At 33.8% G+C, this 26,228-nt stretch overlaps 5 protein-coding genes across 6 annotated transcripts; 2 read left to right on the top strand and 3 right to left on the bottom strand.

The window, feature by feature from the left end:
• Positions 1-5,838: 5,838 nt before the first annotated feature.
• Smu1 (Smu1 spliceosomal factor) lies at positions 5,839-9,065 on the bottom strand. Its single transcript, XM_083085577.1, has 9 exons — positions 8,961-9,065; positions 8,323-8,518; positions 8,147-8,213; positions 7,935-8,078; positions 7,581-7,695; positions 6,822-7,464; positions 6,635-6,736; positions 6,212-6,548; positions 5,839-6,131 (listed from the first exon to the last, which is right to left on the bottom strand). Exons 2-9 carry the CDS (start codon positions 8,346-8,348, stop codon positions 6,033-6,035), a joined length of 1,533 nt encoding a protein of 510 aa, XP_082941703.1. The 5' UTR covers positions 8,349-8,518; positions 8,961-9,065; the 3' UTR covers positions 5,839-6,032.
• A 444-nt stretch (positions 9,066-9,509) lies between these two features.
• Positions 9,510-16,851, top strand: Remo (Remoulade). Its single transcript, XM_083085576.1, has 13 exons — positions 9,510-9,660; positions 9,960-10,175; positions 10,250-10,393; positions 10,466-10,537; positions 10,633-10,704; positions 10,860-10,931; positions 11,008-11,091; positions 11,165-11,494; positions 11,568-11,704; positions 11,768-12,613; positions 12,703-12,949; positions 13,021-13,314; positions 13,444-16,851. Exons 2-13 carry the CDS (start codon positions 9,985-9,987, stop codon positions 15,770-15,772), a joined length of 4,818 nt encoding a protein of 1,605 aa, XP_082941702.1. The 5' UTR covers positions 9,510-9,660; positions 9,960-9,984; the 3' UTR covers positions 15,773-16,851.
• On the bottom strand, positions 15,628-18,922 carry Coprox (oxygen-dependent coproporphyrinogen-III oxidase). 2 transcript variants are annotated; one of them, XM_083085579.1, is made up of 3 exons: positions 18,529-18,922; positions 18,203-18,363; positions 15,628-18,103 (listed from the first exon to the last, which is right to left on the bottom strand). In XM_083085579.1, exons 2-3 carry the CDS (start codon positions 18,335-18,337, stop codon positions 17,144-17,146), a joined length of 1,095 nt encoding a protein of 364 aa, XP_082941705.1. In that variant the 5' UTR covers positions 18,338-18,363; positions 18,529-18,922; the 3' UTR covers positions 15,628-17,143. The 2 variants fall into 2 exon arrangements, with proteins under 2 accessions (XP_082941705.1, XP_082941704.1); XM_083085578.1 differs by having other exon boundaries at positions 15,628-18,363.
• Positions 18,923-19,046: 124 nt separating this feature from the next.
• Mrps18a (mitochondrial ribosomal protein S18A) lies at positions 19,047-19,994 on the bottom strand. The gene is made up of 4 exons (XM_083085581.1): positions 19,835-19,994; positions 19,575-19,708; positions 19,371-19,494; positions 19,047-19,293 (listed from the first exon to the last, which is right to left on the bottom strand). Exons 1-4 carry the CDS (start codon positions 19,935-19,937, stop codon positions 19,172-19,174), a joined length of 483 nt encoding a protein of 160 aa, XP_082941707.1. The 5' UTR covers positions 19,938-19,994; the 3' UTR covers positions 19,047-19,171.
• Positions 19,995-20,439: 445 nt separating this feature from the next.
• Positions 20,440-25,019, top strand: LOC145963044 (uncharacterized). The gene is made up of 10 exons (XM_083084642.1): positions 20,440-20,742; positions 20,876-21,073; positions 21,167-21,309; positions 21,832-21,979; positions 22,095-22,327; positions 22,438-22,498; positions 22,609-22,811; positions 22,933-24,092; positions 24,168-24,302; positions 24,405-25,019. Exons 2-10 carry the CDS (start codon positions 20,971-20,973, stop codon positions 24,421-24,423), a joined length of 2,205 nt encoding a protein of 734 aa, XP_082940768.1. The 5' UTR covers positions 20,440-20,742; positions 20,876-20,970; the 3' UTR covers positions 24,424-25,019.
• The last annotated feature ends 1,209 nt before the right edge of the window (positions 25,020-26,228 follow it).

The raw sequence follows: 26,228 nt of genomic DNA, 5'->3' as shown, positions 1-26,228 counted from the left end.
ATTCGCACAGTCGCGTTTTTCGCTTCATATGTCCTTCGAAGGAAAGAGAGAGAAAGAAAACTTTGAATCGACCCTTCTTTCGCCTGTGTTCGATTGAGCTAACTGCGAACATGTGTAAGCCGATTATATACTCAGGATCAAGTGTATAATCAAAAGATGAAATAAAGATCTCCGCGAGAAACTTCTTCCGCCGAGTTACCGATATTCCTACTTTACTTCGCATATTAATCATCGATCCAACGATCGAAGTTGTGATTTAAACTTGTATACTAATTCCTGCAAGTATATACTTTTTTATCAATCCCAGCATTTCATACTTACTATTAGAATAATAGTTTATATAACGTTAAAAACAAACAGAGAATATTTTTCTTAATTTTTTATGATATTATTCACATCTCTTAATAATCTCAATAACATTAATTCGATTAGGAATAAAATGCAAGAAATGTCGACTAGTATAACCGGCGATACCTAAATATTTGTTCTGCTGTTGTTACTATTGCCACTCGTCTGAGAAAACTATTGCCGAGTCACGTCCTTTCTAGAGAGATTAACACCTAGACGAATGACCCTCGAGGGGACGAGGTTGCAGTAGCTGAAAGTCTGAAAATTGCAATCGTTGATGGAAACAGGGAGACGATTAAGGCTTTTAAAAACCGAAGTCGTTGCGCTTTCTCGTCTGGACCTACGTCGAAGACGGAAAAATTCCGCTTAATTGACGCCCCGAAGAAAAAAATTGATTTTCGAAACTTTCGAGGGACCGCCGTTGAGAAAGGACTCCGGGAATTGTGGTGGCCCCGGAGGCTATTTCGGTGATTTGTAATGCGGCTTGAGAAAACCACTGGCCTTGTTTATGCACGACTGCCAAAGAGAAATAAATGAGAAGAAAATCCATCTGAGATTCTAGAGAAGAAGATAAATCAATACTTGTTAGAAAAATTATTAATTAATTTTAAATAATTTTTAAGCATTATTTGAGAAACAAAGAAACAGGAAATATTTTTCTTTAAAAAAGAAAAATATATTAAAGCTTGGATAATTTTTTTCTTCGAGCATTTTCAATGTATCGAGAATAGGCAAGCCGGAAGGGGAAGATGAGGATCGATGTGGTACTGTTGCGACGCAGAATTTTCCCAAGCACGGCTTCGTAAAATGAATACGAAGCGTTCTCGAAGCGTCAGTAGCCTAGTGATTAAGAAGTGCCGAAGAAGCGCCCTTCGAAACGAGGGGGTGGTGCCTGATTGAATTGGAGTTCCTAGTCAGAGTATAAGACAGTTACGAATGCTTTCATTCAAAAAAAAAAAACATCATGTTTCACACGATGCTGCGACACGCCTAGATTACACAAAAAAAAAATAAATTTAATTATCTAAAAAAATCTTCTATTTTTATTATCTATATTTATGTACAAAATGTTCCACTTCTATCACATTATTTGTAGATTATGTTTTTATTTTGAATATTTTATATTCTACACCGTAAAAAATATTTTAATGGTGATTTGGACAAAATGTGATGGTGATTTTCACCGTTCGAGATTTTTAAGGTTCCTTTAAACTGACTGATGTGATCCCCCAATGTTTCGTAAATCGTCGTCGGGTCGGCAAACGCCAGCAAATTAGCCGGCACCGAGAAGAATAGACTCAAAAGAAAAGTGAAACAATGGCGCGCCCTATTTTGAAATTCGTGCATTGAAATGGACGAAATCGGCTACAATAGACTGGTTTTTCAGCAGACCGCGAAACAATGAGGCTCGCGCAAGATCGAGGCGCAAGAGAGACGAAGGTGAAAATGAAGGCTATAACGTAACACAATGCGGCACCCTCCTGTGTGAGATCGAGTGGTCCGGCTTCGATCGGAGAACAGAATTCCTTCTCGAGTTTGCGACGCTACCACTCGCCGATCGATTTCTTCCGCGATCGATATAAGCAAGCACAGCAAATTGGCACCAATATTTCATAACGAAACGGAGAAGAAAATTTTGGAAAGAGAATTATACGCACGTCATACACAATAAGTTTCCTATTCTTTTTCTTATTTTCGTGACACATTCGATTTTTCCAACTGGCAGAGATCGATACGGAAGAAGAACAAGACAGATAAGCTAGAGAAATTTTCCGCTTCTCATCGATGGAGAAATGTCTTCCGAGGAGAGCGGGGGATCACTCGTTAAACTCGCCATTAGGGCAAACGATGCATGCGCATGTACGTGCAACGTACGTAAATTACACGATGCACCAACGAGCCTCGAGATCTGCCGCCCCACATTCTCCGATGCTCTCCTGGCGAATTTCGGCGCTCGCCCGGTCAGCCGGTTCCCAATGATTATCCACTTAAATCGTGAAGTCGCGAGCAATTATGTGGGGGTGCGAGGGTTAATTCGATAATTGCATTATATTCCGTTCCGCGCGAGTAATTGCCACCTTTCCGCGAATGCAAATCCCTCCTCGCCACGATACCCCCGAAACTGCACAACTACACACGATGATATTTAACCGCCTCGTCTGCCAGTCTCGCCCACACGTCGTATAATAATTAACAAAGACCAGTCACTAATCCATTTTATAGCGAATAGCGTCATTTTCTTATTGGCCGACTTTTACATAATATCTACTCGCACTTTCTCTTTTTTAAGATATTCTCAATCGACTTTTGTAAATCAGAGCTAAATTCAATTTATTTCTATAATTCCAAATCGAAATTTTATTAAGATAATATTCAATTAATAATGACTGATTAAATAAAAAAGATTTATTGTTTCGATTTCTATTGAGTTCGGAAGGATCCTTAGATTTTCAATCATTTAACTCCTTTATTTTCTCATTTTTTTATATCATTTGCGTCAGTTTGCTCATATAAAAAGTTATAATGTAGTATTATTATATTTTGAGATTATTCCGTTTCGCGTTTAGTCACTATTTCTTACGTCTTCGTGAATTAATATTTACGCGTGTGTCAAAAATTGCGCGACGGGAGCATTGGGTGCTTCAGAAAGACGAGAGAGTAAACGGAAGAGAAAAAGCGCGGGGTGAAAGAGGCCGAAGAAAACGAGGAGAAGTAGAAGAAGGGAGCGAATCGAATCGAGCGCGTTTGGCTGCAAACGAAGGTTAAAAGAGGGGAGAAGCACGCGTCCGCCACGCTCCCCGTACACACACCTGGGGCCAGTTGGCCAGCGAGAGGAGGCCCTCTTACCATAGGCCCACAACCAATGTCCAATTATTAACAAATTATGATCGCGAAATTGGGGAGTCTTCCGGAAATACGGAAACGAGAGCTAGAGAGAAAAGTCGAGTTGAGAGAGAGATCCACGGCCTCTCCTAATCCGCTTCATATCATCGATGAAGTGTACTCTAAATGATTCCTCTGGAAGATTTATCTGTATAATTCCATAAAGTTATAAGTTACGAAATTTTATCTAGCACCTGTATATTGCTGATAAAAATGAATACATAATAATAAAGAACGATTATAGGTAAATTTCGTTATGTGCGAAGCTAAAAGGCTGCTCTCGAATCCGATAAAGTTTGACGACACTCTTGTACGATATCACATCGGAGGAAGCGAAATTAGTGGAGCGAGTTTCCTTCCCGAAAACCAACCGGTCGTAGTTCCTTCCTCGTGATGGGGATTCGCCATCTTCCTTAAAGAAAACTTTACTATACAGGGCACCTGCCTCCATCGCCTCTCGCGCATTTTGTTACATAATCGTTCCGTTTAATTCCCCAGGTATACAATTTCCCTGCCTCTCCTCCCACATATTCGAGCAGTGGAGAGATTATCGTATTATTATTAATTCATAATTAACGGATGCGCCAGGAGACTCACGGCAGTAACGATTACGAGACTGCATCGCGCGCGATTACGGTACCGGTGACGCTTATAAGAGTGGCATCTGGTTTTGCGTGTGACGGCCGAGTATACAGTTAATTCGACCCCGGCCACTCGCTCGAAAATCCTTTACAACCGGTAAATACCGTCGATCGTCTTATGATTACACCGGACACCGTTTTACTCGAACACAAAACAGTCCTGCAGACGCGTGTAATGCGTCTAATCACATCTCACATCGAAACACACACTCTCTCGCGATAAGTCATCACGCGCGCACGAAATCATTGATTATCCATCAATTCCAAGTCTCTTTTGAATTTCGATCAAAATTTTTTTTGATCGAATTAATCTTGTAATACGTGTATATATAATTATCCGACATATAAAATATAAAAAAAATTGTGAAAAGCGACAAAATATTTTATATGTATATTTTATTAAGCTCAATTTATGGTCAAAGAATTATATCAAAATCGAATAATTTGACAATTATTGCTATATATAACCATATTATATATTGGAACATATATATATACATATATTGCATATAATTATATAATTATAGATTATATTTCGTAAGCAAATTGTAGATAATATTAAAAAATGATCAATGATCTTTCTTATATGTATAAAGACAATCATTGGCGGTACCAGATATAACTACAAAGAAGAAAAGTCGGCGGTGAGACCAACAATCTAACCGATTATTGGATCAACTACTTGGTCTAACTACATGGGGATACGACAGGAAACTGGAAAAAGTGAAAATCTTTTCCAATGACATTAAAGTCGCATTAGCGAGGATCAAAAGGAAATGGAATGGCTTTCCGGTCCATTTGTTTCCAAAAATGTGGATTATATGACAAAAGACCGACAGTGAATTTTCACGCGGTCTTTTAATTCCGCTTTGTGAAAAAAATCCCATCGATCTCGCATGCTTATATCATTATAAATGACTCAAACTACTGAAGAACGAAACGTAATGCTTCATATCTCAATGAAAAAAACGCGTTATGGAAGAATTTTTTCACTATAAAATATGTGAAATCAATATTTCTCCTTATTAAAAATATTAGAAAAGATTTTTAAAAATTTTAATATTGAAAATGAAGAAATTTTATAAATTAAGCTTAGAGACTTATTAGATTCTCACTTTGGTTAATTATAATATCACATCAGCTTTTCCTACACAAAAAATTTAAAATTTTAAAAATTAGATATAAATGAGATTTAGAATTATTTAACTGCAACGCGCGTAATAAGATGAAACAAAAATACCAAAAACAGGATATATATGATATCGAGTAAAGAAAATTCCGCTTCGCATAAAACTGTTGTTTGATTAATTTTGTATATCGATTTGATTGATCGTCATCCCTCGGCCGGATACGAATTTTCTCTCCGCGCATAGGGTTTTATAAAGATATTAACGAAGGGCGTTTTCACGGTAAACGGCTATAAGCAGACGCGCGCAAAAAGGAGCAGCAGATCGGTGCTGGTTTTGGCGCTGTCTAAGACGCCTGAGCCGACCACCGATCGTACGACCGATAACCCGGTTAACCCCACCCCGGTCTGTTATTATAATATTTGCCGAGCCGAAATATAGTGATTGCTTATTTGCTCGGACCCAATTACGTTCAAGCGCGCGCCAGTCAAGGGCCCGCGCTACGTGACGAGGGATATATAGCGGGATAGGTACGAAAAGGGAGACGCACTTGTTAGTCCCGAACGAGTCGATCAACCACCTACCCCATATCCTATCTACCTGCCTCGACTAACGTCGGCGACGTTGTAACGATTAGGTTCGCATGATCAGATACAGGCGAACGTGATGTCTATTATTGCTCGCGGAGAATGTGTTACGTTCAATGCATCAGCGATATCGACGATATTTCCGTGAAACATTCCGAGTCTTTTCTCTTCTCATTATAACAAAACCGAAAAGCGGAAATCTTAATAATCAGTGTTGTCTTTGCTTTTCTGTTCAGATGTTAAAATTAAGTATATACAATATATATATATTTTCGATTACCTGGCATGACAACGTTATGATGAAAGAACAGATGAATTAGTAGATCGCACAAATTCTCATTTTGCAGCATAACCATTTTCAAGATTGTTGTATTACGATATATAAAAACATGTAGTCTGCTTGTTTTCTATGTTTAAATAAAAAAGAGGTGAGTTTCTTGATTCTTTTATGGCTTCCATAATTTCAACAGTCCATCTTCGCTATAAGAACATAACAGATTTTGATGAGGATGATGTGCCAGACCAATCACATCCTTTTCATGTATCTAAAAACAAAACCAAATACCATTAATCACAAAGTAAATATATATTCTGATCAAAATATTTACATTGAAAAAATACTTACATTGAGAGTTCTTTCGAGTTTTCCTGATGACGTGGAGAAACAATATAGTACGAGATCCTCACCAACACAATAGATAAATTCACCACGCGGGCTCACTACCGTACATACAAAATCACCTCCCTCTCGTTTACCACTTGAAAACGATCTTACTATTTGCCCTTGCATATTCATAATTACTACTGTATTAGAACGATTGCATACAACAAAGTGTTCTGGATTTCGAGGAAGGGGATGTATGCTGTTTACTGTGAGATCAGCAGCTCCCAATGATTTATAAGTTCCTATGCATTCAGTAGTCTTCAAACTCCAAATTTTCACAGTTCCATCTGATGATGCACTATATGAAAAAGAATGATACTTAAACTTGCACAGAAATTGATGTAAATATTTTCCTTTTATAATAAATGTTTACGATAATAATACCTGATTATATTATGACCATCAGGAGAAAAGACGACTTCATTAACAAATGAAGTATGACCACGAAATTCTTTGAGAGTTTTTCCAGATTTAAGACCATGTATTCTATAAAAAAAAAGAATGAAAATGTAAATGTAAATAATATAGTTGTCATTGAAGTTTATATTTGCTAATTCTTTCTTTATTTTACCTTACGGTAGTGTCAAACGAAGCCGATAAAATTTGACTGTTATCTCTGCTGAATTGCAAGCAGGTTACACCTTTTGAATGTGCCTTTTCGAATCTTCTCGCGCACTGTCCGTTTTGCACTTTCCAGACTTTAATTTTACCGTCTTGACCACCGCCCGCCAGCATCTCGCTGTCACGACTAAATGCCATCGACAACACTGCTTGCTCCATCATCATAAAATTGTCTTGCGCTTGATATTTCAAATCCTTTCTAATTTTACCAGTTGTAAAGTTCCACACTTCAATAAAACCATCTACCGAACCAGTCACCAAAAACTGACCGTCAGGCGAAAAACGCGCACACTCCACATGTGACTTTTGACCGAATTTGATTTGTTTTGACAACTGTGTCGGATATTTTTCATCCTCCTGATCTCGAACTGCCGCTTTTCCGCGAAATAAGTCTATTGTAGTACCTGGAGGCAACAGACCTTGATGTTGTTGCCACTTCAATGCTTGTCCCAATAGAGCAAGCAATCTGCTTGAGGGTACTACTGATACTTCACCAGCGAGAGCAGTGGCTATATAAGCTCTTCGCTTTTCCTTTGTACTTCCATCGGGATACGCTTCACGTGGATCAAAATATGAACGTGCAAGTAGATTTTCTGTAAAAGAATGTATAACATGACATATGTATAACATGATAAAGTAACATTTTATAATAATTACAAAAGAACAGCTTTTTTCTATAACAATATATTGTACCTATGATATTATATACCTAAGTGAATATATCTCTCAGGTTCTTGTTGTTTCATCATAATCATGGGATCAGTCTGCCTTAATAAAGAACGTGCTGCACCTAGTTCTCGTAGTTCAATTAATTCTAGAACAACCTAAGAAAGAATAAGTCTATGAATTATTTCATAAAAATTATTCCATAAAAATAAAATGTTATATTCTTTATACAATTTATAGAACAAACATTTTTATGAAATTTAGAGAAAAATCTATACATTATAATTAAATATTTTAAAGAATGTTAAAAATTATACTTTTAGGTAAAATGTACACTTTACTTTTATAAAAATTCACATCAACTTTCAATGCATGTTTTTAATTTAAAGACATTTACCTGTTCATACAAGTCTATAAGTTTCTTATCAGGTAGCTTTAAAGACTGTATAGCTTTCAAAACTGTGTCCCAATGGCCATTATTTATATCAGCAACGAATCCATCTACGCTGTCAACAGTATTCAACGATACACCTGTTTCCTCCTGCATATAAAATTTGTTAGAAAGCAAGTAATTTAAATATCTGGCTACAAGCTAAAGTGTCTAAATACCTGTAAAGTTTGCAGTGTCTTCACAAGATTTGCTTCCTTAAGATATTGTTGTATCAAACGGATCACACTGAAATGTAATGAGGTTATTATATCGCACAGTTCATCAGACATCATATTACTTTACAATAATCAGACTAAATAAAGACAAACGAAGAGAAAAATATAATTTTACTCACTCGGCAGATTCAATCTCGATTGACATCTTGAAATATTTTGCAGTTTATAAAACAAATACTGTATGTATATATGTATATGTGTATCAGAGAGAAACCTGAAAACCTAATGCGCCGCCTGAGAAAATGGACGTGAACTATGTCCGTTTCGCTCGGTAACAATACATGGTTCGTGTCCGTGCTATGGTTCATATCTAAACTAAGTAACATGGGCAAAGTCAGATAAGAACAGACAATCAATTGCGCTTGGTTTTGTCTCACCAATGATGAGCAAACGGCGATTTTATATCGCAAGTTTAGTTTTATATCGTCGCTAGCTCATGTAATTATTTAGAATGGAACTTGTGTATAACATTTATATTGCATTTTCAAATATACATTTCATACACAAATATACATAAATATACGTTTTATATGATAAATTAAATATACATTTCGGTTAATTATATAATTAATTATATAAAGTCAAAGATTTTTTAAAGATTCAATATTTGATATATAGAATTTTTAAACAAAATTAAAAATATTTTAAATTTAAAATCCTCTATATTCCTTTCTTGCATTTATTCCGTCATTCTTTTTAACATTTTAAATCATAGAAAATATTACTCTAATAATAAAATTGTTTTTTATATACTTACAGAATTATTCTAAAATCTGTTTTATTTCCATGTTATCCTAAATTCGGCGGGCACACATGATTCTTCTGACAATTTACATCCATGTAAAATATATCCTTCTCTTTTCCGTCACATAAGTGTTACATTTTGAATTCTAAAATTTAATAAACCTTTTAGATATTTTATCTTATATACTAATGATATATAATGACTAATGATTATCTTATATACTAATGATACTAATGACTTATAATACTAATGATATTCATCGGAATATTTTGAACATACGCACATGAGCATAAATTTGAATTTCAATCACGTAACCGAAAATGACGCCACACATGTCGAAAGAATAATCTTTTTTTCGACGAATACTTACTGTGATAAAATCCTGTAAAAATGCTAAACGTTACATCGCAAGGTTACAATTGTCGCTTAATATATTTGGTGGAATTATGTCGATTATTAGAGTCAAGCGAATCAAGCTTTTGAACGCGCCCCACTGTCGACACATCGACACGATAATCGGTAATATTGATCAAGTATTGGTCATCCTGGATAGATAGCGTTGTGATCGACGTATATATGTGTCAGATTCTCCTCTTTACTCCAATCTTTCTTGGTTAGCGTAGCATCAATAATATATAAACTGCATAAATAAAATGCGGCTATTTAAAATCTGCTCTTTGATAATGTGAGAGTCAAGATCCTTGATTGGACCGTGAGTACCTTTAGAATACGTTTATTTCTTACATCGTCGTTAATTTTGCGAAAAAATCACTTTAACGATCCACAATATTTTCACAAAAATCTGTGTATGATATTCCATTTAATTTTTTCCATATAATCTCACTTAATTGCTGTTTTCATAAAAAAATATTCTAGCATCTTGGTGATACAATTATTGATCGCGATAAATAAAATTTGAAGATAATATTGGAATATTTTGAATGGCAATTGAATGTGTAACTTTTATTTATTTTTAGAGTTTCAGAATACAGAAATTTTTATATTTTCTAGATCAAAGGTCCATCTGTCTCTAATCATGAAAGCCACTCTTCTGTTAATAATATTGCTTCAAACATGGATCAGTGCAACAGTTGAACTGTGTCCACAACATTGTTCCTGCAAACCAGTTGGTGCTCAAGCTGAATGGTTACGTCTTAAATGCGGTGATCGTTTACAAGAAATCAATGATGTGGATATCAATGCAGTCAGCGTGGAACTTATACAATTGTATAAGCTGTTCTATTTTACATATGTATCTTTAGCTTGTAACAATAACTGAATTTCTTTCTCTTCAATTACAGAGACTTAAGCAAAAATGCCATTTATGTCATTCAAGCAAATGTGTTTGTAAATTTAACAAACCTTAGACGACTTGATTTATCAAAAAACAAAATTAATTCTATAGGCGAGGGTTGTTTTAATGGTCTAGAAAATTTAGAGAGATTGTAAGAACTCATATACTTATTGTTGCTAGTTTGCTTTAATTTTCTTTAATCTCATAAAATGTATGTTTTCAGAGATTTGAGTCAGAATCAGATATCAACGATAGATACTTACGCATTCAAAAAATTATTAAATCTCAAAAAGCTGTAAGTCTACCACATATAAAAATATTGGCATATAAATGTTCTTTTTATCAAGATATTTCTTTTTATCTTATGCACTTTTTGCTTTATTGCTCTAGTGATTTGTCTGGGAATAAAATAACTGCTCTGGTGCCATCCTTATTTCATGATTTGCTGGCTTTAGATCGTTTGTAAGTTAAAGCGTGATTTATTTATGCTAGTATATATTAGTTTTGATAGTGGCTTTTCAAAGTGCGCGTTTTTATTATATTATAAAAACTATTCTATATTATGGTATAGAAAAATATTTTGCTATATCACATAAATTTATGTTATTACATTTTAGGAAATTAAATGGAAATAGTTTAACTACCTTGAAAGAGGGAACATTTCATGGACTTAAGACCTTAAAACAACTGTTAGTAAACCAATTTGTATATATTACATTCGTTATAATAATTTGCATCAAATTTAAAATGTAATTTGTATTTCAGAGATCTGTCTAATAATCCCTGGAACTGTAATTGCGACCTATATTGGTTTAGTAATTGGATCTCCAATTCTACAATTAAATTGAAGTAATATATATTGCATTCAAATCATTGTGATGTACTTATATTAATAATCTTTACATTCAATTTAATATTTCAGTCCGCCGCCGAAGTGCGCATCGCCTGTACTTGCCAAAGGACAACCTGTAAAAAAATTAAGATTTTTAGAAGAGCTCCAATGTCAATGGATATCACCGGCAATTGAAATTCGGCCAGTTCAAAATCAAGTGGTTTTTGCTGGAGACTCGATTACCTTAAAATGCAGAGCGCCCAGCATTACAGTAGATCAAAGTGCTAGATTAAATTGGTTATGGTATCCTAATGCTTCCGCCGAGATTGTGGACCTGAGTGCTTATAAAGATCCGCGAAAAAGTTTATCTAACATTAAGATTGACAACAGGTATCTTTCGGACAGCGGCATTGTGGACAGGTAATACAGAATTTTTCAGATTATCTTAAAGTATCATACATATTGAATATCTACATCTTTTGCATTTTCTTAGTGCTCTTAGTATAGTTCCGGTTAAAGAGGAACACAATGGACAATGGAATTGCTTACTGGTTTCTGTAAACGGCAACAAATCCAAGGCAGTCAGTGTAATTGTGATATCCGAGCATACACGTTATTGTCCTCTAGCAGGTAATGAATTGTTTTGTAACATAAGAAAATAAAAAATATCATAATCTCATCTCTTTTTTCCAGTAACAAGAAACAATAAGGGCATTTATACATGGCCGAAAACGATAGTTGGATGGAAAGCGGAATTGCCATGCGAAGGCAGTCGTTTGTTGCAAGCATCTTTAACAGCCTCTTATTACTGTAATGTGAGTGGTCAGTGGGAAAACTTAAACACGGAATCATGTCCGTACGTATCTCATACAACGAAAATTTTGGAGCAATTTTCGAGAGTAAATCTATCCTTGGCGAGAAGTACTCTGCTGGAAACTGCAAAGAGATTCAAGAATTACACGGGAAACGGTTCGGTAAAATTAACAGATCCGGTTGAAATACATTTCATAGTACGAACTATAGAGAATTATTTAAGCTTCCTGATAGACGAAAAGGAACTCGGCCTCATGTTGATCGATATCATCGCTTCAATGATGAAATTGTCAAAAGAAATGCTAAAGAGAGCGGAAATAAATTTCAAAGCTTGTACGAGACTAATCAAAGCGATCGAACGTATAGCGGAATTTACACCGTCGATACAATCTCATACAAAACACATGGCGCTCGAAGAATTTCGTATTAAACGCGAAAGTTTTGGCGGATTAACATGCACATGGTACACAAGTATTGCCGTGAGTACCGATTCAGACGCGAGATTTTTGCACTGTACAACGATTAACAGAACAACGCCGATTAATGCAAAAGACAAGACGATAGAAGCTTCCATTCAATTGCCTGCCTCTTTGCTGCAACGCTCGCAGGATAATACGATAGCTCAACAGCTAATGATATCTATGTACAGTGATAGCAGATTATTTCCCAAGACGATTTCAAATGATAGCATGGACATATCAACATGTATTGTTGGCAGTAAATTAAGTAAGTCAAAAATCATACTATGTGCGAAATGATTTACATATTTATGACTTGCATGTATGTAAGTTTCTTTACATAACAATTTCTCACAGTTGGCGCATCGATACGAAATCTCTCCGAACCGGTTTACATCATGTTGAAAGCACCGTTGTATCATTACAACGGAAGAAGACCGAGACCAGTAGTATGGGACGAAACGTTGAACAATACGGGAGGCTGGACCAGCGACGGATGTCGTTTAATAAACTTAGTGAATAATTTGATAGTCTTTCATTGTGACAGATTGGGTTATTATGGACTTTTGCAGGAAGTTTCACATCTTGATATAGACGGAAATAGGTAGGAAGCTTTTTTACAGATATTTCTTCATCTGGTTTTTTTTCTGTCGTTACTATATATCATTTTTGCAGTATACATGGAGCGAAATTCAGATATTCACATCCGGCGATATACATAGGAAGTTTCGTGACGATAATTTGCTTGATGATTATGTCTGTGACATATATTATTTCTTATACATCTATCACAATGCCTAAGAAAGCGAAACATTCTGTTATCAATACCTGGTTCGCTATGGCATTACTATCATTTATCTATAGCATCGGCATTCAACAAACAGAACACATCGAGATTTGTCAGAGTGTCGGTCTTATTTTACACTATTTGTCTCTGTGTTGTTTGTTATGGATGGCGGTATCTGCCAGGTAATTATCCACTAAATAAAGAAATTAATATTTTACAAAAATAAGAAAATGAAAAAAAGAGTGAGAAAAAAATGAATCTTAAAGATAAATAAAATAAAACATGAATCGCGATATCATATTCTGTTTCAGCAATATGTACAAGAAACTGGCGAAATCAGGCCTCGATGTGATACCCGATGATGATGTGGATCCAGATCAGCCTATATCTAAGCCGTTGTTAGGACTTTACCTAGTTGGATGGGGCGTGGCCTTAATAATCTGCGGAATATCCGGTGCGATTAATTTACGCGAATATGCTGGCTATTCTCGTTGTTTCCTCACGTCCGGACCGGCGCTTGCTGCGCTTTTCATACCATCCGGAATATTAATCGCGTACCTGCTGATCTTTCTCTTGCTTATCAGACGTGCGATTCAGAATGTCGATGTAAACGCGCAATTATCCGAAGGTACTCAGGCAACGGAGAACATGGATTTGGAGTTGCTAGAGCCGAACCCGAATCCCTCCGGCGATAGGAACAGCGTGCGCAGCGCACAGACGGTTTCTTCTGACATCGAGGATCCGGAACACTCACAATTTACGCAGTGGAAAGGTCAAGTCATAATGCTGGTGTTATATCTGATATCTTGGGCTGGCGCGGCCGCAGTAACAGTCGAGCCATTTAATTCCATACCATTTGAGGAGACCATATTCGCCGTAATATACGCCACCACCGCGAGTTCGCTCGGTATGTTCGTGCTGTTCTTTTACGGAATTGCTCGGAATGATGTTCGCAACCAATGGTTGAAGATGCGCTGCTGGCTGGAAAAACGAAAAAATCGTTGCTGTCGCACGAGAAGCGTGTGCGATGCTAACGCCGCGATTCCGACACAACCTTTGGTGCAAAACTTCGTCCCGCCGTTGTCAAACACACAAGCTACTCAAGCAATATCCGACACGAATTCTGTTACTTCGTCGAGAAACACCAATCACTCTCAACAGATCTACAACTGTTCGAAGCTTGCAGATTTTGTGACCGCCAATCGAGACAGCATACCCACTGTTCCTGTCAGCGCGAAAGCAGCAAATCTAATAGTATTGCATCGTCAACAGTATCGCTCTAACAATTCCGTTACTACGTACACCGAGCCGTCGTCAGCCTGCGTCGAAATGTTTTACAATCCTCATCAGAGCGGCGTCGCCAGGAAGTTTTTCAAGAAACAACGTAGACACACCGCGAAGAAGAATAATCTCGGTCCGAGGAAGCAGGGTGACGGTGGGGCGACCAGCGATGGCGGCAGTTGCATCTCTGTACCTCGGCCTGCGGCCAAGATCAATAATAGTCTGGAACGCAGCATTCTAAGCAGCAGCGCTAAAGTGAACAACACCAACATACACGTCGAATTGAATCCCATAAACGACATCAAAAATGTGAATATACTGTCAGATAGCGGTGGTAGCATTTCTGAGGAAAGAAATATCCCGATACGTTTCGTTATCGGTCAAGAGAATCTATTGCGTAGCGTCAAAAAGATCAACAATGGTAATGCGCGGCAGGATAATTCCATTATGATAGACACGTCACAATCGAAGAGAACGGCACATGCTGATTCGGATGCGGATGTTTCCAAAACGGACGAGGAGTGGCATCTACGAAACGTCTCTCAGCAATGTAGCTTGGAGTACAGCTCCGAAATGGACACTGTCACACAAATGACCAGTGAACGGAGTGATCACAATTTGCCGGAGATCTGCGAGAGCGCGGAAGAGTGTTTCTCGAACAGATGTTCTAGCGATATGAATGAGATTCAAGTCGCAGAGGAACGTCAGTTCTTCCGAGGAGACACAGCGAAACGGTTGTATCTTTCCAATAGTATGTATTGCCTACCGTTGGAGCACGAGAAACCATTGACAAACAGCTACTGTAACTCATTAAATGACATCATGTCGTTAAAGCAGCACTGCGAGTACTCGAAACCGTCGCTTACAGATGTACAAAATACAACCAGTTCGAATCTGTGCGGACAGGATATTTCTGAGTTTCGACGATCGTTTGATCGCTCGGAACGTTCACTCTTTGAGGTAAACAGTTTGACTAGTGATAATCCGTGTACGTTAACGCCACATGCGGAAACCCCCTATGCCTGTTCTTTGGCGAATATTCATTGTATCTCTGACAAGAGTTTAGAGGAAAACAATCTCCACGAGGAATCGCAATCGTTAGACGTAATAGATAATAATGTATTTAACGTGCCAGAATCGAAGGATCTTTTGCTGGAGAAAAATTTCAGTTCTCTTGCTGATATTCCGTCAATTAGTAAATCTAGTTCTCACGATATCAATAATTTCAGTTTAATTGGTGAAATGAGCACGTGTTCGGAGTCTACAAAATCGTGTGATATACAGCAGTTCGAAACTAATGAGATTTATTTACATGAACAAGTAAGTCATTTACCTGTTAAGAAAGAAACGAGCGTTTAATAATTTCATTTAGTTATTACATGTTTAATTTTTCATATAACTTCATAGTTTGTGTGAGAACTCTGGCATTTATGTAATTTGTATTTTGTATATATGAAATTTATTTTTACTAAAATCGTGTTCAATATATATCTCATGTATGTATTAAAACTTTTTTATTTTTATTATTTATATTACGCATTTAAAATATGACTATTTAAAGAATTTGTATATAATAAAAATTACATATAAATATTCATATATATATACATGGAATATGGAATGTGTTTAGTCAAGCTTGATGATTCATTTTAACTCGATGTAAACATTACATATTAACTAACCAAAGCTATGTTTAAAGCGACTTCAGTCCATTAAAGAAATTTAACAGATTTGAATCGAAAAAAAATATAAAACACACTAAATGTGTCTAAATGCTCAATTTTTACAATATTAATTGCCATATATATAATATAAATATTTTGAATTTATCACATGAAAATATGAATAGAAAATTATTTCAGCTGTGAAACATTTTCTTTTCATTTTATCAATAAATTCATCTTCCAATAATTGTCATACTTGAGTAATTTTTATACAATATTACAATTATTTTTCTCTAATATTTTATGTATAACTATTTTTATGATCTCTAAAGTTAATACAATGCTATGTTTTATCTTAAGAAGATAATACTTGCTTTGTACAACTGCCTAAATAAACTGAGAAAGATACATAGGAAAACAATTTCTGTTAATCAAAGACTGAATATTAAGAAAATTAAATTTATGAAAGAGAAAGATGTGACTACTACTCTCGACTTCCACAAATATATATGTATATCCTAACAATATCTAAAAACCTTTTTTGGCTATGATGCCTGGTACTATATTGTAAATAGTATTTGATTAAGTTTCTAGGATGAAGTAGTTCATATGTAAGTTAAAGAGTAGCTCGAAAGATTTTATATATTTGTTTGTCATATTATTATATATTTTGACTTTTATATATACTTTCTTAACAAATATTATAAAATTTGAATATATGTATGATTGTACAAGACCAGAGTTACTCTAATTATATATATATATTGTACAAAATCTGTGTCTATTCTATATGCAATTATTTACAACATATTTCTACACCTGACATTTCAAGGAACCATCAGATCCATATAACTGTGATATTGAATATAATTAATATTCAAAATTCGAACATAAGTATCTAATGAAAATTCGTATATCTATAAATTCTCAACTCTCAAAATTACAGACGTCTCTTGTTTTTGGATCTCGTTCATGTATTAAAATAATAATCTATATTTATAATATTACCTTTTACACTTTCCCATAATTATTCCCAATTAGAAATTATTTTGAACGTATATTCAGCCTATGTTTGCACGCCGTCTGATTTAATCCCATCCACCCAATCTTTCGGATTTTTCAATACTTCCAAAAGTTGCGATTCCTTCGAGCCGGCTTTGGGCTTGTGCATGTATTCCCATTTGGCATTCAAGGGCAGGGACATCAGTATGCTTTCGTATCGCGCGCCAGGTGTATATAGGCCAAACTTGGTGCCTCGATCATAAATTAAGTTGAACTCGACGTATCTACCTCGTCGTAATAATTGCCATTGCCTCTCGTGATATCCGTAGCCGTCGTCTTTGTGTTTCTTCACCAAGGGAATATATGATGGAATAACTGCCTCGGCGCACGAAGTTACGAACTGAAATGCCTCGTCCTGACTTGGACTATCAAGGTCGTCGAAAAATATGCCGCCCACACCACGCCGTTCCTCACGATGTACAATGTAGAAGTAATCGTCGCACCACTTCTTAAACTTGGCATAGTAGGTAGGATCGTGCTTGTCGCACGCGACCTTCAACGTATCATGAAAATGTTTAACATCCTTCTCATCCAGATAGTACGGAGTAAGATCCGTACCGCCTCCGAACCACCATTGAGTAGTACCATCCGGATTCTCTACCTCGAAGTAACGGTAGTTGAAATGAATTGTAGGAATCATAGGATTACGTGGATGAATTACAGCACTCACACCTGCAGCATAAAATGGCACTGAGTCTTCCATCTTTTTGCCACGTGCTCTCATCTGTTGGATAGCACTCGGTGGCAATATTCCAGTCACCACAGAAACATTAACGCCCGCTTTCTCAAATACTTGCCCATCTTGCAACACGCAAGTGATACCACCACCACCTTCTTTTCTAAACCAGCGATCCACTTTGAAGGAGGATCCATTGTTCTCCAGCAATTCAAGAGCTTTACAAAAATCTGCCTGTGTTTTCATTACCAGTAATTCCATTTTCGTCCTCATCTTGTTCTGACTATTCTGTAATTTTTCAACAGCTGTGATAGGCTCTGCCATAAAGGTTTTAACATAATTGCGCAGATCATTTTGCACTGCCAGGACTGTAGTGATGTTAGTTACACTGTAAACAGCAAATCCTGTTAAGATTCCTGTCTCAATATGCTTGAAATGCTTTAATTTACTCCATTTAGTATAACAGTTAATACTAATGGAATGTAGATTCCTCCAATTCCTTAAAATAATATTTGTAACCATGATTCTTTTTAATTATGTATATCAATCTGTAACAATTGAAACTTTATTTATTTGCGGGATTTCACGTAAAATATTTTTACAATTATATTAAAGACATTTTTCCGATTACATATCAGATCATTAGATTAGATTAATGATTAATATTCATGATTAGAAAATCATAAAAGGTAAAAATAGAAAACAATGCATACCTTTTAAAAAATTTATACTGCTTGTATATTAACATTTATTTAATATTATTAAGAATAGAATTATTTTGATTCTATTATGTTAAAAATTTACACATAATTCAGAAGATTATGAGTTTGTTCTTTTTAGCTGCACTGCTACACTAATGCAATAAGTTGGAAAGAGACAAACATACTTTCTTGCACTCTAACTAATTGCACTAGTGCAGCAATGCAGCTAAAAAGAACAGGCCCAATACTGAAGTTTTAAGATGCCTAGTCAGTTGTTAGGTTAAAATTGATGAGGTTAAAAACTCACTCGGTAAAGCAGTGTAAACATAACTGAGAAATCTTGCAATTTTTCGTGGCGCACAATTCGTAAAGCTTATTTCAAAGAAAATAAAATTGAAAGAAAAAAAAAATATATATATATAAAATTTTGAGAATTAGATTTCGAAAATCAATCCATTTAATTGAATAACTTGAAAACATTACATAACTTTTAATTTAAGATTAAATTTTAAATGAGTAGCAGCATCTGCTTCATGGCAATATTTTTATTTTTCTGAATTCAAATATATTGCTTCATTCGTATAACTGTAAATTAGTAAATATGTTATTGTTTGTATAATTTATATAATTATTTATATAATTTTATGCCATATATTTAATAGTTCCTATATCTATTTTTAATGGTTTCCTCATCGAAATATGTGTTAAATTTTTTCCAGTCTCGTCTACGTTTAGGATTCTTTTTACTCCACTTTGGAGCCAAATTTGGCATCAAGCCTAAAAGAACAAAGCAAGATAATTGTTATTTCCTATATAAAATAATGTACAATATATTTAAAGCAACATTTACAAACCTGCTTTCTGAGCCATAGCTACAAGAGCAGCAACTCTTTTCTGTTGCACATCACATAGATGTGTTACTCTACGTGGTAACATACAGCCATCTGATCGTAGGAATTGACTTAGTATGAGAACATCCTGCAAAAAATAAGAACAGAACTTTAAATTTTAAAACTGAGAAAATAAAACATAAATTCATCAGAAAAGAAAAAACTTACTGTGTGTTTAACATCAAGTTTTGTGGCACAAAGGGGACATGCTTTCGAGTTCAATTTCAATTGTAGGTGTTCCTTCTTATGAGGTACGTAATGAGCTTCAATGGTTAAAACATTATCTTCCTTCTTTTCAGTTACTATATTAAAAAAAAAAACGTTAAATATAAATAAACTTTTAGCAGACCTTTAATAGATATATAGGTTAGGATCTTTTAAAATTGCATTTCTTATTTAGCAAGTGGTATTTAGTATAACAAACTCACTTTCTCTTAAAAATGTGGTCGCAGACAATGATATATTTCTGTTAGGTTCGAATGTTATTAAACTTTTTCCGATTTCTTTTATATATCGACAGAGAAAAGCCATTTTTGATTGATGGGTGCATCCAGAAGCACAACCGCTCACTGAGCGGCTAAGTAGCAATCGAATGTGATTGGTGAATTCGAAGATAGAAACCAATCACATTCAATTGCTACTTAGCCGCTTAGTGAGCGGTTGTGCCTCTGGATGCACCCATTGGCTGCGTTCAGCAGGAAAAGCTGCTTTGCAACTGTTGTAAAATTCGTGAATCTCTGATTGGTGTATGCTCTTAGATTCAGTCAAAATGTAAAGCAGCTCTGAACGCAGCCATTCTCGCGATGTATGTACAATCACCGACGAGATAACTCTCTATCTGTCAATCCTGCTTGAATTTGCAGGAATTACATTAATATAAATTTTGTAGTTGAAAATTAAAAATTGAAGTGATCAAAATATTAATCTCCAATTCCAATTGCTCTTCAATACGTAATCTGACACGCGATTTATGAACAATCTATGTTTTTTATATGTCTATGGTCTTTTCTTTTAGCCATGGTCGCCAACTATGGAATAAAAATGTCCCTAAACGCATCAAGTGCCGCCAAGTACGGTTTTTCATTTTCGAGAAAACCAACTTCAGGTTCCCATGTTCAGTACGTTCTCTTTCTGCTTCTCTCGGAATGGCGGAACATAACGAACATTCGTGGCAAGTTAATGTGTGATGATATATTATTCAAATTATTCATAAATTTAAACGACATTCACTACAAATAAAAATATTATAAATACATTTGGCTGGACGCAAATGATAGTGAATAAAATCTCTAACAATTTTTACATATGTAAAAAAAATGAGATAGTAATACTAGAGGTATGTATTTGTACTGTCATTAATATTAATATTGCATGTTAAAGTACTATAGTATATAAAAAAAAAATTATTTTATAATAATCTTCATGTACAGAAATAAAATATTCAGAATATGTGACGTAACATTTTCCAGATAAATCTGTGAATCCAAATTTCCTTGTATATTATATTGTTATCTTCACGTATACACATGTCTATTGCATAAAAGAATTAGATATTAACTACAATATGCCGAACATACCAAAAATTCGTAAAGCTAAAAGAGTCAGTGTGCTTACTAAAAGGGCACAATGCTTAGGAAAGCATTACAAGGAACGATCTTATAGACCATGTAAGAGAATTGGAGTACTTTATCAGTTATTATCTTATATCTTTTTCTTTATTATTATCATTATGTTACTAATTAAAAAATTTTTTTTTCCAGTATATGAAAAATTAAAGAATAATAATAACTTCTTAGCTAAGGCTCTTTCAAAGGAAAAACAGAACAATCAATCCTTATTTACACAGAATGTCCAGCTAATTGCAGAGATTCAACAGTTGAATGTAATATGTAACACACGAAATGTAAGCATCATTTATATCATTTTGAGAATTAAAAAATAGAAATGATTATATGGAATACAAACTTACTATTAAAGTAGAAGTAAAGCTGAAGCAAATTCTAATCAAACTGTAAAAAGATAAAGGTTCATATTTTGAATCCTCTTTTAATGATAAAAGTGCCTCTAAAAGGGGCTTGTAAGCCTTTTAATTGGCTATAAGCCACTTTTAGAGACACTTTTATCGATAAAAGAGGATTCAGAATATGGACCAAAGAATCTAAGAAAGAAAAAAATAGCTGGGAAAAATGACATCTTTAAATATTATAAGAAGAAGCTATATGAATGTATACATAAATTCAGTATTATATGTAGATATTTTTTGTCTAAATTTTTTCAATTTCTTTATTTTTATAAAGTTTAAACAACTGTGTTTTAATTTTATCTTAGCTTTATTTTTGTTCTGATTTCTTAATGTAATTTCTTCTAAAATTTTTTTACTTATTAAAATATATTTATTTATTAATATTTATTATCTATTTTGTAGACTGTGATTGACAATGTATTGAATAATTCAAAAGAAATGTTAAAAATGTTGATCAACATGACTGGTTATATAACAAGTACTATTTCTATGTGTCAAGAAGTCGCTGCTTCCAATACCACTGTGAGACTATCGTCTGCTTCAGATGGAAGTAAGGAATACCTCATCACATTGTTACCAAATTTCAAAGATTTTGCAACTTAATGTATATACAATTTGTTAGATATTTATAGTATTGTATTATATACTTTTATAAAATATTTCAGGAAAAAAATCATCCAATAGACTATCGACAAAATCACCAGCTAAAGGTGTAGTAAAACCAATGGTGGGTGGACACACTATTACTAAACCTACAATTAATTTGAGTCGAGTTAATATGGAAAGTATATCAAGATTGAGTGATATACAAGAAGTAATTACTCCTGATAGAAATGAAGAGATAAGTGAGAATAGACCATCACTTACTGTTTCTTTACCATCTACACCACTTAGATATGTATGTATATATTTATTATCCTTATTTTACATATTAATATCATTATTTTCATACAAACACACACATACACATTATATAAATTTTATATAAGCAACATCCAATTATTTCAGGAAAATAATCGAACTACATGCAGAATGCCAGAAAGACTAATCTCTTCACCCAGAGTTAATGGTATGACAAAATCTAATCAACTAATCACAAATTAGTTTTTAATCTATGTTTACTTAATCACAATAAATTTTTCATTCAATATAATTTAATATAATTTAATTAACATTTAGATGTACTTATAACTGATGAACAACGAAGAAGAAGGAGAAATTATTCCAACCGAATATCAGGATCTTATTCGCGATCACGAAATAGATGGTCTGATGAAACTCCAACAACTAGCACGAGACATATTAATATAGCTAGTCCTACAATACAACTTAAAGATATATCCAATTTACTACGTGATTCTCAGACTGTCAACATTAGAAGAGTAAATATTTATTTATAAATGTAAAAAAAATGTTATCTCTAATAAGATACTTTCTTCTTGTCTTTTATCTAAGTATATTATATACTTAAACTGTTAATATAGCATTATTATTTTCATATAGATAATTGATAACAGAGTTGATGATATTGAAAATCAAGAGAATAACGAGTCTAATGATCCATTAGAAAGAAATAGCATAATACCAGAAACTCATATATCTATTAATCCAAATGATGAAAATAAAATGCACACACAAATATCAAAAAAGGATCCCACTGTAAAAGTAAACAAGGTTTCCGATAAAAAACTTAACAAAATTTCAAATGTAATAGAAAATTCAAGATTATCACAAAATAATACTAGAAATTGGGAAGAAGAGGATCCGTTGGAAGGTCCGAGCTGGTTGTTTAATAATACTATACCATCACGAGATAACGAACCGGAAGAGCTTAATCATCTAAATGTTTCTGATGTTAATAATAACACATCTCAATTAATAGTGTACGATGATGACTCGAATGAAAGCAACACAGAAGAGTTATCACCACTTCAAAGCTTAAATGAATCTGTGAATGATATTCTAACTTTAGATAGAAACGCAACACCTGCCGATCATATTGGCCATAAATCTCATGATGAAGATGATAGTAATGTCTGTGAGCTTCCAACAAGAAATATATTCAATCGTAAGGAAAATTTAAATAACATAGAAGACAATAATGCCGAAGATACAACAAATTTTGCACGTTTTGTGACACTAAGGCGAGAGCATCCTGAAGTCACAGAAGATTTTACACTAATGTTGTCGCGTCAACCAATACAAAACATGCAATTCGATATCAATGAGCTGAGATTGCCTAATTTAGAAGAATCCATGATGAATTCTATCGGTAATGAGAGCAACACTGAAGTTACTGTTGCGAGCCCAAACATTGCCAATATCTCGGCTATGTCAAATAATATTCCGAATGATTCGGAACGCGATCAGACTGCCATGATAAAACTGCCATTAAGTTCAATTAAAGATGAAAAAGAATCGACGCCACAACAGAAAAAGTATTTAAATAAAAATAATAAAATAGTGAAAATGTTGAATTTCGAAAACGAGACGAATTATGTTGCTTCAGTAATTAAGGACAAAACGAAGAAGAGAAATAAATCGCGGAACAATCGAGATCCAAGCGCGGCTAAAGTTGTTTTGGAAAAGCTTAATGAATATCATGTTAAATCAAGGACGCCACCCGTCGACGATATAGAATCCCGAAATACTCATGATCACGTGTACGTATAATTGAATAAGATTCTTTTTGGGAATTGTATGAATTATATTTAAACTTTAATATTCTGGATTTGCAGGAGAGATACTTCGGATGAAAATCTAGAACAAGACGAAACTCAGGACTCGGAAAACAATATGAATAATAGCTATACTTCCGGTCGTCCTAGACGAAGAAAGGCGCCAGTAAATTTGAGAGAGCCTAACTTGCAAAAGTAAGCAAAAATTTCACTAAATTAAAAATATGTCTGATAAAATTATCTTGATTAAAAATTAAAATATGATAAAGATTATAATATTATATTTCTGTTTTTCAGAAAACTAAGACGAAACTAGTGAGAAGACTGATGTGTGGCTGATTAATGCAAAACAAGATATGTTATTATTCGTACTATCTATATGATCAATATAAAACAAGATAAATTATTATTCGTATTATAGATAATATTGTTGAACATCATTTTTTTTTTCTTGTATTTAAATGTGAGTTTTGAAGTAATATAAGAAAATAGTCATGCATAATACATACAAATTATTCGAATATCAAGATTAAATAACTATTCTCTTTGTTAGTATTCATAATATGTTACTTCTATTGATACGTTGCATATAACAACTGGTCTTCTATTATTATGTTCCATAGATGTACACAAATCATACACTTATACCTTCTTTTTATACATATTAATATTAGTACAATATTGTATTTTTTTATATTATTTTAATACAAGTGTTATATTTGCAAAGTTTTACCGAATTCATGAGTAATATTTAAACTTTGGACAGAAATGCAACCATCTATTATCACTTGTACTAAATGTAAATTTTATCTATATAAACATATGATGCAGATGGTAGTTTTTTTCTAACATTTTTGACAGTAGCTATGTCTAATCATAAAAGAAATTTAAATAATAAAATGATATTACAAATCAGAATTATTTGAATATACATAAACGCTACGAAAATTTGTGGAAAATATCTTTCTTTGTCCATATAATTTTAATAATTAGAAATATAAACCGAATAGAGTAGTGTTTAATTGATAATTACGACAAAGAAATCTTGATTTATTTTGTTCTGACTGATCAAATGCCATTTTTCAAAATCTATTGAAAAGATATCATTGCAGTTCTTAAAATAACGAGTTAATAATGAATTAGAAATTAAAAAATGATTGAAAAAGGAGAATTAACTAAAAAATTTTTATTCTATATTTTATTTTGTTTTATTTAATATTTATCGATTACATAATAAATGATGATTCATGTATGTATGTACATGCACATGGCCAATTAACTGCTTTTTCCTACATTTATCATAATAAGTAACATTTTTCATATTTTCCATGAATCATAAATGAAAATATATAAAAAATTGAATAAAATAATATTTATATTTAATATCTTTATTTTTTATATAAATCCTTAATAACTTTTTAATCTTTTTTTTTTCAAGCATTTTTGAATTTCAAACTTGCTGTCAAATTGGATATATCAAGAATTGCACTGATCTTTTCGATAAATTTTGAATCATAATTAATTATGGAGCATAATATGAACGAAGCGCATTTGAATCGCTCTCCATATTTTTACGACTGTATGGGCCATTCCACAATACGTTGCAAATGTTCCGTTGCCAGTTGCCAAACCATTGCGATCCAATCAGCGTCGAACTAGCTTGACGCTGATTGGATCGCAATGGTTTGGCACTAGCAACGGGACATTTACAACGTATTGTAGAATGGCCCTAAGGTAGATAAAAATTTCTTAACAGCACATATGATGTCCCGTTTATCCGATAATATCTATGATAATTTTTTTTAAATAAATAAATATCTTTAATTTAATTACAATTATTTGTTATTTAATACAAAACGATACAGATAATTCCTGAGATAATTCCCTTAAGCCCGTATCACAAACTATGTATTAAAAATTAAAATTTGACCAGAAAAAAAGAATTTTTAGCTATTTTTGCGTTTTTATATATAGATTGATAAAATTCTAATTTTTAATCTTCAATCTTCAATGCATAATCTGATATGCGCTTCTTGGAAGAGAAAGGGCAAGAAAATTAAATAACCTGGCCGATAAAAAGGGCATGCGACTTTGTCGATCTAGTGACTTTGTCAGGAACGA

The sequence above is a fragment of the Camponotus vicinus genome, unplaced genomic scaffold (genome assembly GCF_025532165.1).
Source record: "Camponotus vicinus isolate PSW18456_S1 unplaced genomic scaffold, iyCamVici1.0 SCAF_12, whole genome shotgun sequence".
Classification (NCBI taxonomy): Eukaryota; Metazoa; Arthropoda; class Insecta; order Hymenoptera; family Formicidae; genus Camponotus; species Camponotus vicinus.
Note: the sequence above shows the minus strand (reverse complement) of the source record. Positions and strands in the feature narration are given on the sequence as shown.

Bases quoted from the DNA above. Each gene is read 5' to 3' on its own strand.
- Smu1 (XM_083085577.1), bottom strand. From the start codon at position 8,348: ATGTCAATCGAGATTGAATCTGCCGA. The intron at 7,465-7,580 runs GTATATAATATC...ATTCTTTTACAG, and splicing joins TGAGAGATATATTCACTTAG to AAAATCTACTTGCACGTTCA. The intron at 6,549-6,634 runs GTATTATTATCG...TTTTTCATATAG, and splicing joins GATGGTCATAATATAATCAG to TGCATCATCAGATGGAACTG.
- Remo (XM_083085576.1), top strand. From the start codon at position 9,985: ATGAAAGCCACTCTTCTGTTAATAATATTGCTTCAAACATGGATCAGT. The intron at 10,394-10,465 runs GTAAGAACTCAT...GTATGTTTTCAG, and splicing joins CTAGAAAATTTAGAGAGATT to AGATTTGAGTCAGAATCAGA. The intron at 10,932-11,007 runs GTTAGTAAACCA...TTTGTATTTCAG, and splicing joins CTTAAGACCTTAAAACAACT to AGATCTGTCTAATAATCCCT.
- Coprox (XM_083085578.1), bottom strand. From the start codon at position 18,337: ATGGTTACAAATATTATTTTAAGGAATTGGAGGAATCTACATTCCATT.
- Mrps18a (XM_083085581.1), bottom strand. From the start codon at position 19,937: ATGGCTTTTCTCTGTCGATATATAAAAGAAATCGGAAAAAGTTTAATA. The intron at 19,709-19,834 runs GTGAGTTTGTTA...TTTTTAATATAG, and splicing joins GACCACATTTTTAAGAGAAA to TAACTGAAAAGAAGGAAGAT. The intron at 19,294-19,370 runs GTTTGTAAATGT...TTGTTCTTTTAG, and splicing joins AGCTATGGCTCAGAAAGCAG to GCTTGATGCCAAATTTGGCT.
- LOC145963044 (XM_083084642.1), top strand. From the start codon at position 20,971: ATGCCGAACATACCAAAAATTCGTAAAGCTAAAAGAGTCAGTGTGCTT. The intron at 22,328-22,437 runs GTATGTATATAT...CAATTATTTCAG, and splicing joins CATCTACACCACTTAGATAT to GAAAATAATCGAACTACATG. The intron at 24,093-24,167 runs GTACGTATAATT...CTGGATTTGCAG, and splicing joins CGAAATACTCATGATCACGT to GAGAGATACTTCGGATGAAA.